This window comes from Odontomachus brunneus, unplaced genomic scaffold (assembly GCF_010583005.1).
Source record: "Odontomachus brunneus isolate Ranch 3 - 2012 unplaced genomic scaffold, Obru_v1 Obru_scaffold_016, whole genome shotgun sequence".
Taxonomy (NCBI): Eukaryota; Metazoa; Arthropoda; class Insecta; order Hymenoptera; family Formicidae; genus Odontomachus; species Odontomachus brunneus.
In genome coordinates this window covers 3,037,775-3,050,142 of record NW_022639466.1, presented here as the reverse complement: position 1 = coordinate 3,050,142, position 12,368 = coordinate 3,037,775, and the positions used below count along the sequence as shown (strand labels likewise).

The 12,368-nt window shown below is 44.6% G+C and overlaps 2 protein-coding genes across 6 annotated transcripts in view; one reads left to right on the top strand and one right to left on the bottom strand.

Annotated features, from left to right (window-relative positions):
- LOC116841509 overlaps nt 1-7,698 on the bottom strand; it is an 8,414-nt gene extending 716 nt beyond the window's left edge. The window contains exons 1-3 of the mRNA XM_032809540.1: nt 5,850-7,698; nt 1,431-1,527; nt 420-735 (exon numbers count right to left, since the gene is read on the bottom strand). Of these exons, the coding sequence (XP_032665431.1) occupies nt 420-735; nt 1,431-1,527; nt 5,850-5,998 (562 nt within the window). The 5' untranslated portion in view covers nt 5,999-7,698. The remainder of the gene's footprint in view (nt 1-419; nt 736-1,430; nt 1,528-5,849) is intronic.
- On the top strand, nt 7,675-12,356 carry LOC116841510. 5 transcript variants are annotated; one of them, XM_032809543.1, is made up of 3 exons: nt 7,675-7,931; nt 9,930-10,038; nt 11,044-12,356. In XM_032809543.1, exons 1-3 carry the CDS (start codon nt 7,812-7,814, stop codon nt 11,073-11,075), a joined length of 261 nt encoding a protein of 86 aa, XP_032665434.1. In that variant the 5' UTR covers nt 7,675-7,811; the 3' UTR covers nt 11,076-12,356. The 5 variants fall into 5 exon arrangements, 4 of the variants coding, with proteins under 4 accessions (XP_032665434.1, XP_032665435.1, XP_032665433.1 ...); XM_032809544.1 differs by having other exon boundaries at nt 7,716-7,931; nt 9,926-10,038; XR_004377565.1 differs by lacking the exon at nt 7,675-7,931 and adding an exon at nt 8,081-8,205 and having other exon boundaries at nt 9,926-10,038.
- Nucleotides 12,357-12,368: the final 12 nt, after the last annotated feature.

The following is a 12,368-nucleotide window of genomic DNA, read 5'->3' as shown; positions in this document are numbered from 1 at the left end:
ATATATATATATATATATATATATATATATATATATATATAAAGTATTATTTTTTTTTATTTAATTTTAAATGTTATTCCTTCAGAAACCTCTTGGATGTATCGTGAAGAAATTTCCAAGATACGAAAACATGTAATCTTATAAAGATGAAAGAATAAAACAATCGATCAATATGATACAACAAAGATGTCAAATTCAAGAACTCGACGCGACAACACGCATTTTAACGGTTGGAAAAGCAATATATAGATATGGAAGATCTTGTCGCGGCGCGACAACACGAAGATGATTTAGGGATTGGAATTGGATGGAGAAACTCAATGGAGTACGGGAAAGTCTCACTTCGACTCAAGAGTATCAGGTACGATAACAAGGGTGGACTGTTCAAGAATAGAACATTGATACTCATAATCGCTTACTTTGTTTGTTCAGCCTCTCCACGGTGTTCTGAATGTGATGAACGAAGTTAAGGTATTCCTTAGTAGTGTAATCGATACCCTCAATCTCTGGTATCGCCATCAGGCACTCGTCCGCCATAAAGGGCGCGTTCTCTGGCGACGCCGCAGCGAGCAAAGCCGACGCCATCGTGGTACCGACACCCTTCAGATTCGAGAGGGCAGTGATCGCCTGTTCGAGATTCGGAAGCTTCTTGAACGCTTTCTTCGTCTCCGCCATTACGGCACGCGGTGTGTTCACCTTCACCAGATACGACAGCTGTGGATAGAACTTCCCGCGCTGAAACAAAATGGCGGTCAACATCGCGGAATCCGCTTGGATCCTGGATCGATTCAAAGCTGCGGTAAGCTCTTTTCATCGAAATATCCTCGCATCGTTATTGTGCACGAATTGTCAGCGACTGATATTTGGGGAGAACTAAAGACGGTAACTTGATTCCATTAAGTCCACGACTCTATGACTTTTGCAATTAAATTGTCGACAATACGACATACGAATATTATATTTTCGATTTAACAAACACTTACACACTCTAATAAAAAAATATTTGATAATTTACTTGTGGTGCATAAAATTTATTCATAGAAATAAACTTTATATTCCACAAATAATTTTCAAATATTCTTTTCTCAGTGTGAGAGCCATGATTACATTCTATGTTCCTACTTCCTCTCAATCATACGTATCAATTATAAAAGGAAAAACAAGAGATGTATCCCTACGATATCCTTTCCAGACCAAGTTCTATCATGATTTTGCTGGACGTAATCGAAGCCAATTATAAAAAAGGAATTCGATTCCTGCGACATCATTGTAAGATCAAGTTACTTTGCCACCTTGTCAAATGCAACCAAGATTAATCAAGATCATCAATTGTCTGACTCGATCCAGTATCCGGGGTGCATTTTGTTCGGGTTTGGGCAAGCTACGCGACACGGACAGCCGTCGCACAAACGAGAAGAGATGGGACTTACTATTTGTTTCCATTTCATCGTCTGCACCAGCTCCTCGTGATTAAGATGCGCGTCCTTGCCGCGCGACTTTATCTTCTTCGGAAGCTCATTCTGGTACCTGCAGGCATAAACAACAAGATCTAGACGATCACGATTAATCCAATCGCGCGCATGGCAGAGGGACCAGAAACACGCGTGCACACACACACACACATACCCACTCACATCTACACTCACATACACACCCACAGGTACGCAGGTACCAACGCACACGCCTGCGAGCGTGCACACACGAACGGGCGGGCGTGACGTAACCACGCCGCCACCGGTCGTCGCCGTCGCTGCGGAATAAAGGAGAATTCGTTAAAGGCCCATTAAAAATACAAACGTTGCCGCAAGGAGCCGACACGCCCCTCATCCACGATTGGAGGATACCCATCTTTATCGCGCACGTGGATCACACGTGGATGTGGTGCGACGTTGCACCGCTCTTGCGCCGTCGATCTCCACGCCGATATTATAAGCGCCGATTCGCGGGCCAGAGGCCCGAGTCGCGGAAGGTGAGCATTTGAAAGCTCAAGGTTCGAGCGAGCAACGGAAAGAGAGGTCGACAGGCAATGGTCGATATAAGTATCAAAGAATCGTCAACTATGCGACATTGTTCAATATTAATTTATCGATTTGCCTCTCTTTCTCTCACGTTATCGGCAATTTCGGATCACTGTGGAATAATTTTCTTCAATAAATCATATTTTTACGTATAGATTGACTTTAGATCTATAACTTTAAATATACTTGGAGAAGAAACGTCGTATATACTTTCCAGAATCACTGAAATTGAAGGGTAGAGGATATGATTATCCTCTGTGAGAGTTGTATCTTTGTTAATGATAATTAATTGAGCGTATAAGTTCAGCAATATTTAGTTTAAGCTTCGATGGAACTTGTTACACAGGAATTCGCGATAAATCTATATTTGTTGTCGGTAACACAAAGAACGCGATGAATTCTCCTGAGCTATATAGACAATATTGATCATTTTTCGTCATTGTAATACACGCTTCTCGAAAGAATTGAAAATATGTACCAGACTGCGTGCTTTTGTCCGTAAGAGAGGAACAATAAAATGCTAGATAACAAATTCACTTTTAACAAGAATTATCAAATTTGCACGTACCACTTTTCGAAATCGAGAAATTCTAAGAACGAATGGGAATTGCATTATTTGGCCGAGTGTACCTAAAATCTTTCGTTAAGACCATGAAACATCGTTTGAATACACATTTCCTCATCCGCATAAGCCTACAATGAGAACTTGATCCATTAAGACTTAAGCTTTAAGCCTAAGAAGTTGACTAATCACAGTCGATTATTTTCCTCATTTGACTGTGATTGGTCTCCTTACGGCTTAAAGCTCAAGTCTTATCGCTCAAGTTCTCATTGTAGACACCCGCTTTACGCACTCCAACGCGCGCGGAGCTTTTCAGCGTTTTCCATAGTGGCCGAGATTGCGTTAACAAAGTCGGGAAAAAAGGAAGAAAAAAAAACACGCGTGCCGCACCACGTAATATCACGTATCCGCACGGCTTGGCACCGTGGAAAAGCAGCCTTGACACAAACTGGCCTCAATGGGAATGAAAACAACGGTATTCCACTTCCCCTGACCCGCGCCCTCGCCCGCGCGCTTCTGCAACACGGAAGAAACTAGCGCGTAAAGTCTTCCCTTCCTCCCTCACTTCTCCCTCGCTCCCTTTCACGTGTGTTCCTTGTGTCACTCCCTTTGTGTGTGTTCCTTGCTACAGCTCTCTTTTTCCCTCAGCTTTGTTTTGACATGTGCTAAGCTTGCACCACGATCGATAAAGCGACTCTGACCGATCGAAACACGTTTGTTCTCTTCAGTGAATTTTGCCTATAATTTATTGCTCTGCAAGAAAAAAGTTTATTTAGTGATGCGTTTATAACATCACGAAAATTTCTAACCGCTTTCTTAGAAAGTTATATATAGGATACTGGAATTTGGTTATCAAATTAACAAATTCTGTCAAAAATATTCTATTATCGAATCTCTATTATTTTCTGAGATAAGTTAACATCTTATATAAGTATTATTTTCTTTCGTTTTATGTGTAATTAATTTTTTTACATTGTTTATAACGCTGATATAATTCTTTTCGTTTGTAATAATGGGAATGCCATTGATGAAATTATTAACGTTTTATGACTAACATTTTTGCAAATTAATATTTTGTAACAATAAATTATATGAGTTATTTTAATTTTAATGAGATATTTCGATTCTACCATCCAAAAGTACAAATTTAATTCTTTCAAATATTGTATACTAATAAATTGCTTAGAATATCGTTATTTATAAATTAGTAAGTTTATAAATTTTTGAATATTCAAAATATTGGATTCTTAGATCCAAAGGTCCAAAGTTTTAAATGTCCCATGATCTAAGAATGTATCATTACTTCAAAAATACCAAAATCTAATATATCTCATCATTTTACAAACTATAACTTATGAATTTATCTGTAAATTCACAAATTTATAAACATACGATTCATATTTAAAATGAAGATTTTTGCATATTTAATTTTGTTTCTATACGAAAGAAGCTTATATATTGATTATTTCAACATTTCTAGAGGCTCACAGAAATTTCCAAAAACATCCAAAAACTAATAAGAATTATTATCACATAATCTCATTCTAAATATTTATTTGCTACATTTTCATTTGTTCTGATTTTTTTCACTTTTTTAAGAACTTTTTTCTTAAAAGAGCGCGTTCTTGTTAGAGTTTAGCGTACAACTTGCTACATATTAAAAAAACGGTATTTGTATTTCCGCATTGCTCGGTTTATCAATCATTGTGACACATCAATTGTCCCACATCAAGCTTTTACGCACACAATCAACGTTAAACGTCGATACGCCGTTTTATCGACATCGATAATTATGTCCATTCAAGTAAGCAAATAATTCTATTTACAAATGAAACGCATATTTACACGAGTACCGTATGTATACAATACAACATATAACTTGTGCAAACATCAATATATATGATTTTTAATAATTTTCACAAAACTTTATATTATATATAAACAAGTATAATTGCGATTGTCTTTAGAAAAAAAACTTATCAAAAACTTATTAAAAAAGAAATCCTTAGTCGTACTTTATCATAGTTTAAAATTACGTCGAATAGTTTCCAAGGAATAAAATGAAAAGAAAAAGATCCGTAGGCGGGCTTCGTACCAATTTAAGTCGCGTCAAGACTGAGAAGCAGTACGAAATCATAATAAAAAAATATAATTTATTGCTTTTAGAAAACAAAGTTGAAAAAAGAAATCTTTTTATTGTATTTTATATCAATCTTTAGTCATTAAAGTTATGTCGATAACCAAAATCAAAACAATGCAATTGATTGTTTTCAGAGTTGCATTCAAAACGTTCTTTTTGAAAAAAATTTTATTCATTACGTGTAATTCACGCACGTACTATAGAGTATCGAGTAAAATTTCCTCAAAAAGGACATTTTGGGTTGCATTCCTTCCCGAGGAAAATTTTATTCTTAAGTCTATAGCGTATGTAACATGAATTATAGATTTAAGAGTAAAATTTTCCTCGAAAAAGTTGTTTTGGAATGCAGCCCATAAAACAATGTAGCAAAAGAGATCTTAGCGTACTCGTAATTGTATCGATTCGGGGAGCCGTTAAAAGTGCGTCAAGTAACTCGAACGACAATAGTAGTAAAATAACAAGATCGTTTGTTCAGGAGACAAAATAGGAAAGAGAGAAGAGATCTTTGTTCGTGTGCTGGCTTCGTATCGATCTCTAGGCAGCCGTTAAAATCGTGTCGAGTAACTCGGACGACAACCCACCACCGTTGGCCAGATAGTCATAGCGCTCTCCTCATGTGTCACTCAGCTTCTCGTATTTTCTCGCTCGCTCGGACCCTCTCCGCAACGGAATGTCACTTTCGCGGTGCGGCCACGTGATACGAGTCTCTCCGCGAGTTCGCGGGGTGGTAATCCCCGCGATGACGTTTCGCCGTATACCCTCCGCGCGAGGGTGACATACGAGCGCGCAGGCGACGTTGCCGCCTCGTTCGCACTGCCGTCGAGTGCAGCGCAAAGCGGGTTCATTGTCCCGCGTGCGCCCCGTGGTAGCGCCGTTTCCTCCCTTGAGCCGTTGTAATGTTGGTCGGCAGCGGCGTTCGTCTCTCTCCATCTCTCTTTCTCTCTCCCTCGCTCTCTTGGCATGCGCAAGCGCATGCATCCACCACATACACACACAGTACACACGCCACACACAGAAATGACAGTGTATATAACGCGGTCGAGCACACACATACATACATTATCATCTTATGTACATACATACACACCACACATATACACCCCAGTAGAGTGTACGTGCTACAACTTACCAGTTGTCCAACTTGATCAGCTCCTCAGGCTTTTTCGTCTTTCGGTCGGCTTTCAGGCGCAACGCTTGCGGGTAAAGTTTGAGAACGTGTTCGAATTGCGCCGCGGTACCCTCCGCGAAGAAAGTCGCTGTGTCTTTCACGGAAGCCATTGCGATAACGCAGGCTTCGATCGACGGCCGTAGGAGCGCAGCACTAGCGCCGCCTGCTGCCGCTGCTCCGCAAAGCGCCGTGTCGTCCACCGTCCCGTTGCTACCGCCGCCGCCGCCGCCGCCGCCGCTGCTGCTGCCGCCGCCGCCGCTGCTGCTGCTGGCTGTTACCACCGCCGCCACCACGAGCGGCGTTGCCGTGTCTCCTCACCGAGGAATCTACTATATTTCACCCTCCGCGATTCCCTCACCGAGAGCGGCGCGAGTAAGCGCGGCGCGTGGGAAATCGATGACGGCTACGGTGCGATGCGGTGTGGGACCGTGCGACGGCCGACAACGTTGGCACTCTCAATTCTCTCGATTTAACGGAGAGAAAGAAAAAGAGGTGCGCACATATACACAGGCACACATGAACATATACACACTGCGGAGTGTCCCGAGAGAGAGACGTGTGTACGAATTGCTAGGATGAAACGAGTAAGAAAAAATACAAAGTCACTCGTGCGAGGTGTCTCTTGATCACGCGTGGACAGTACGACGGGTGGACGCGTACACCGCGTACGTACGAATATCACGAACGTCCTCGGCACTGCGCGATGACGACGTCCCGAAGCAAAATCACACTGTCAGAACTCGCTCTCGTACCCCGCTCGACACTGCTCGGCACTGGGCCCGGGTGGGGAGCCGACGCGACGTTGCCAATAGGCGGCAGCACCGCTCGGGTTGTGCCTCTATCCCCCTCGTGACTGCGCCTCGCTCCCACCACGTCGTTCGTGTCTGTCTCTTTCATACACTCATGCGCCTATATCCCGTCTATCCCCTTCTCCTCGTCGCTCGGCGAGGTATAGGTCTGTTACGCTTTCTCCGCCGAGTCGCTGTTCGTTCGTCTCGCTCCGACGCTATCTCTCTTGCTCCTACGACATCCGTATCTCTCCCACTCGATCGGCCCGATCCCCCGTCTCTGTCGCACGCCCGTCGAGTTTTCCTCCGGCGTCCTTTCCCCTCGCGCGAGCTGCCTCGGTGTGCGTATCCTCCTCTGGTGTGTTTCTCTCTTTTTCTTTCTCTCGCGCCCGTCCCGCACGCACTTACAGGCCGCGAAATTCGGTCGAATCGCGCGGCGACGTGCCTTCGACACTTTGTGCACTGTGTGTCGGAGGGGAGGCGTGAGGAGATTCAATGGAGAGGCTCCTTTCTCCCCGAGAGAACTGTGACGCGCTTCCTCTCTCTTCTTCTCACGGTGAAACGCTTGCTCTTCGTCTCTCCCCTCGTCCTATCCTTCTCTCTCTCTTTTTCTCTCTCTCTCGCTCTTTCGCTCTTCCTTCAACAATAAGCCGTATCAATGCGACAGCTCCTGTATCGTTGGTATCGCTCCTCATGTGCGTATCGTACGTACGTGCATCTGTCCGTCCGTTCGGCGGATGTCCGTGGCGATCTGACGTGATTCGCGTGCTTGCTGCCACTTCACACGACGCACGCACGCACACGCGACAAGTACATACGTACCTACGCACGTATCTATAGAAAGATCAGCGAGCGAGGTCCGACAATATTGTCTGGAGACTGTCGTTAGCTCGATTTTACTCGTATCGCCCAACAGGCGCGTTTCCACGTAAGCCAAGAGACTGAGGTTACGTCGCGCGACGACCGTCTCATCGACGACGGAACCACGGGACACGGCGATTGGCCGAGCGCGGCTTCTCTTTCTCTCTCCCGGGTTGCTCTCTCTCTCTTTGTCTCTCGCTTCTTTCTCTCTCCGCGCGCCTCATTCCCTCCCCATTTTATATATCTCCCCCTTTGCTCGAGCGTTCCTCGCTCGATGACGATATTCCTCTTTCTTCACGGGAATATCGCGGTGGACTCTGACGATATATCGCGCGCCGATAATCGCCGATACATCTCCGAATGCGTTGCTCTATCACCTTTGCTCTCTCGATCGGTACGTATATGCGAGATATATATGGCGTGTATACGGTGCGCTTGTGTGCGCGCACTGCGTGCGCGCGCACAACCCCGCCGCTTTCGTGCTCCGAAAAACGGGAACACAGAGAAAACGCACGCAGCTAGCTAGCCAGTCGGCCAGCCAATCGTTCGTCTCATCGCAGGCGTGCATGTGTATAGTCGTAGTAACGCGTCTCACCGACTGGAAGCAGCACCTCCGCTCGCCGTTGCCCCGCCCCGGTCCCCGTCGCCCGGTGACCCGTTCTCGACGAGTGAGTAAGCGAGCGAGCGAATATTCTCCCCCCTCTCTGCTCGCGCTCCCAGTCGCCATGTCTCCGTCAGCTGCGCACTACACCCCTCTCCTTGAGTGCTACACTGGAGAAGCAGTGAGGCGCAGCACCCAGGGATGAATAAAATAACACTTGATATTCACAATGAAAATTTCACTGTTGCTTCGTTTCACTTAAAGATGCAAAGATACACCCAGCATAATTGTCAAGTCAAATTTTTGCTCTTGCATCAAATTTGCAAAATTGTTATGTAATATTATGTTATTATTGTATACTCGTGATAAATGTTGGTGTCGTCACATCATTGTATAAGATTGCAAAAGCTCGGATTGACAAACTAAGATAAGCACTAGGAAAAATGACAATTTGTAAAATCTCTGCACATTAATATTTAAAACGAAATTGTCATATTTTTGTCACTGTGTTGTTTTGCTCTTCCTTCGATTTTCCTCATACATGTTTCTTCAGTGATAACAATCGAAGTGAGGAATAGATAAAGATTGGAAAAGGCTTATGTATCAAATATATAAGCGGATGTGATATATAGCAGAAGGCTCTCTCTCTTTCTCTCTCTCTCTCTCTCTCTCTCTCTCTCTCTCTCTCTCTCTGTCTCTCTCTTTTACCAGGGACGCATCCTTTGTAACGAATGTCCCGCGACGAAACGCCCGACTGTTTCTGGCAGCCGCTTCAGATTCTCGGAGGGTAAATTTTACGCAGCTGCGTTCGGATAGTACGCCGGTGTGCGCGTTTGTCAAGTTTCACCGTCGTCGTCGTCGTCCGCTGTAAGAGATAAAGACGTAGAGCGGCTAATGAGTCGAGTTCTTTTGAGACAGTCAGTAGGAACGCGCCGGAGGGTAATTTATCAAAACAACAGCGTGTCGTATTTTATTTAAACTCCCAAGTTGGAGGCTCAAATTGATCGTGCGACGGGCGGACGCGCCAATAACTTTGAAAATAATTTTCTTCTCCCATAGGAGAAGAGAGTACCGCAATTTCTTGCGAAAGGTCAAACCTGCAACACGCAACTTGGAAAGGTCAAAGATGCAACGTGCTGTAATTTTTAATAGAAAAATCAAGTTCAATAGAATGTAACTTTAATAATTTAAGAAATTTTAAGAAATCTCAATGATTGTTCTAGAACATTAGATGAAAGTGATATCGTAAAGTTCATTTCGTAAAATAAGTGATAAAAAAAGAAGGAAATACAGTTTATATAAGAGAAAATTTGTGGCAGCAATAAATTACCGATGATGCTCAGAAAGTTTAGAGACACCGTGAAACATTTCTACCAAGTTTCTAAAACTTTTTTCCAGCTGCATGACGGTACGCACTACACGCCAAGGTTGTAAAGCAGTCTAGACCTTCCACCGAAATATTTGTTCGGGCCGCTGCTTACTGTGCACCCCATGAATCCTTCTGAGAGAGTCTGTTCTTTGAGTCGCACGGTCAAAGTTATAGCGGAGAGAAGGGCCGTAAATGCGAAGGGAACATTCGTTTCCTCAGGAGCGTCCGCTTGTATACCCATGCCCCGCTCTTCGCGTGTTTCTTTCTCATTGGAGAATAATCCCGGTGCGTTGGGGCTATTGATAAATCTAAGGAGAGGCGTTCGCGCCACATATATGGACTGTCGCAGTGCGTGTGTAGCGATCGCTTTTTTAAAAACTGCGCTAATGCATAATATTTTTGCTTTTTCGTTCGTTAGACAGCCCCATCAAGCGGAGTGGAACGGAGCGAAGCGGAGAGAAGCGATTGTGTGGAATAGGCACACAGGCAGGCAGGCAGGCAGGCAGGCAGACAGCAGACACAGCACGCCGGGTAAGCTCCGCAACATGGCCGTCGACTCACCGTTATGCGCCTCGTGCCCCCTATACAAAAGAGAAAGGGCCGTCATACCGTGCCGTGCCGTGCCGCGGCGTTGCATCGCGCCGCGCTGCCCCCTCTGTCCCTCGGGCGCTTGAAATTCAATTCCGGCACTGCCGCGCGGCGCGCGCTGTTGCCAGATCACTCCTCGTTCTCCGCTCGCTCGCTCGCTCGCTCGTTCGCTTCCTCCTTCTCGCGCCACCGGCCGTTATCGAACGTTCGATTTACACCGCGTGGCGCGCAGCAAGATTTTCGTCTAGATGATTTCGCTCGGGAGAGACGCGACGACTTTGCGGAGAAAATTGCGGCCCGGGGACCGGCGTGACGATATTAATCAGCGTCACTTGTACTCTAGAATCTCGAGATGGTAATTTGTTAATACGATATGATGAAGTAGTACCATTAACACACCGCGATAACTACTCTCATGTCGAGAGGCTAATTCCTCTCGCATCGCTGTTTTGACATTTCTGATCGCGGAAGCGGAAAATCATGTTCATGTCGTCGCGGAAAGTTTTCAACTTGAGGAAACCTGTGTGGTGCATTTAACGTTAAATGCGTTCTGCGAATCCGACTCGCGGCTCGCATTTAATATGCTCGGACTTTATATTTTAATCGACTAAGAGACTTTAAATGGCATCAAATATATAAGTTATGGAACATCTTCAATCTATAAATTTACAAGAAATTAAATTACGAATATGGAGAACTTGTTGATAGAAATTATTTAAAAAGTAACGATTAGGAGGATTTGAAATTGTAACATCCACCCAATCTTCGGTCTTTAGGGAATACTTTTAAATCCGCTCAAGTTTCTTCCCTACATATATGCATTGCTTCTTATATATTCTTATCTATTCTCGTATCGCGTTGAAATACTCGTGCAACAACGGCGCGTGAAGAAACGTTAATCTTCTAACGAAACTACCGTACGCTAATGTAAATCTCTTTTCATTGTAGATCCAACATTTAGCGTACATTTTCACGTATAAGTAATGTCGCTGCATCGACAACAACGAGGGCATGAGAAGAAATCGAGCAGCTAGCAAGTCCCTAACCTCGACAAAGAATCATCGATTAGATCTCACAGACCGAAAATTCCAGCTGATTCCCCTCGATTCACTTATTTCGCGGGACAAGCAACTGAGGAATCGAGAGGGAGACGAGCTTTGTCATGGCAATTCGACGAAAATTTCGAAGATCTCTTCGCGCGATTTCAGAGAGAAAGAGAGAAAGAGTCAAGAGAGTATCCGTTTAGTCGTTTCTGATGATGAGTATCGACGAGACCCACACGACTCGACGAGTATCGCGTAACTGCCACATGATTCGCGTACCGACATTGCACCCGCCGAACGTGATGCTACGCGATGTAGCGCGTGGAACACGTGGGTCTCTCTCTCTTTCTCATATCTCTCTCTCTCTCTCTCTCTCTATTTCTCTCTGTCTCTTCCCCTCGCCTTTCTCCTACCGCCCTCGCAACGCTGTACCCCTCGTGACAATGTCGCGCTGCTCTGACGTGCGGACACGCGGTTGAAGAAGGAAGGCGGCCTACGAGCGAGCGAGCGAGAGAACGCGCGAGGGACGAGGCTTTATCGCGGGCCAATCCGAACGCTGTGACCTTGAGCCGCTTCAGAGAGAAATATATATTTAGCTCCGAACGCGCGGCGGAGCGTGTTCGGGCTCCCAACCTAGCGTTCCCTCGTTTTCTAGAGAGAGCGAGCGAGTGAGCGAGCGAGCAAGCGAGCCTTCGACTTCGTCCCGCGCGATCGATATTTATTTATTTATTTACTATGAAGAGAGACTGGAGATTATAAACCGCGCGAGTTCTCGAGTTGTTCTATGGAAAACTCTCTCTCTTCTATATTCTAGAAATATTTAATCATGAGAATCGAACGTCTGCGACCGTGATAATCTCACGACACGCGGAATATTGATGGTTTCGTTATTGATCCTTCTCGCACGCTTTCAGTTCACCGCTCTCGGCCTGCTGCAACTATCGATCTCTCTTTTTTTAGTTTGATCTTCAACGCGACGATATTATCAGAACGTGTGAAGTGACTCTTCGCGTCACCCAACTTTGTCTTCGTTGACACAGTTTAGTTTAAAATTAATTTTATTAAGAATTATATTTAGTGTAATTAAAGTTATACTATGAAATATTTCGTGCTAAATTTTCAATGCCAAATTTACGTGTCTTTCTAATCTCATAGTGTACCAATTTATTTTATATACTTAATACAACTCTCTCTCTCTCTCTCTCTCTCTCTCTCTCTCTCTCTCTCTCT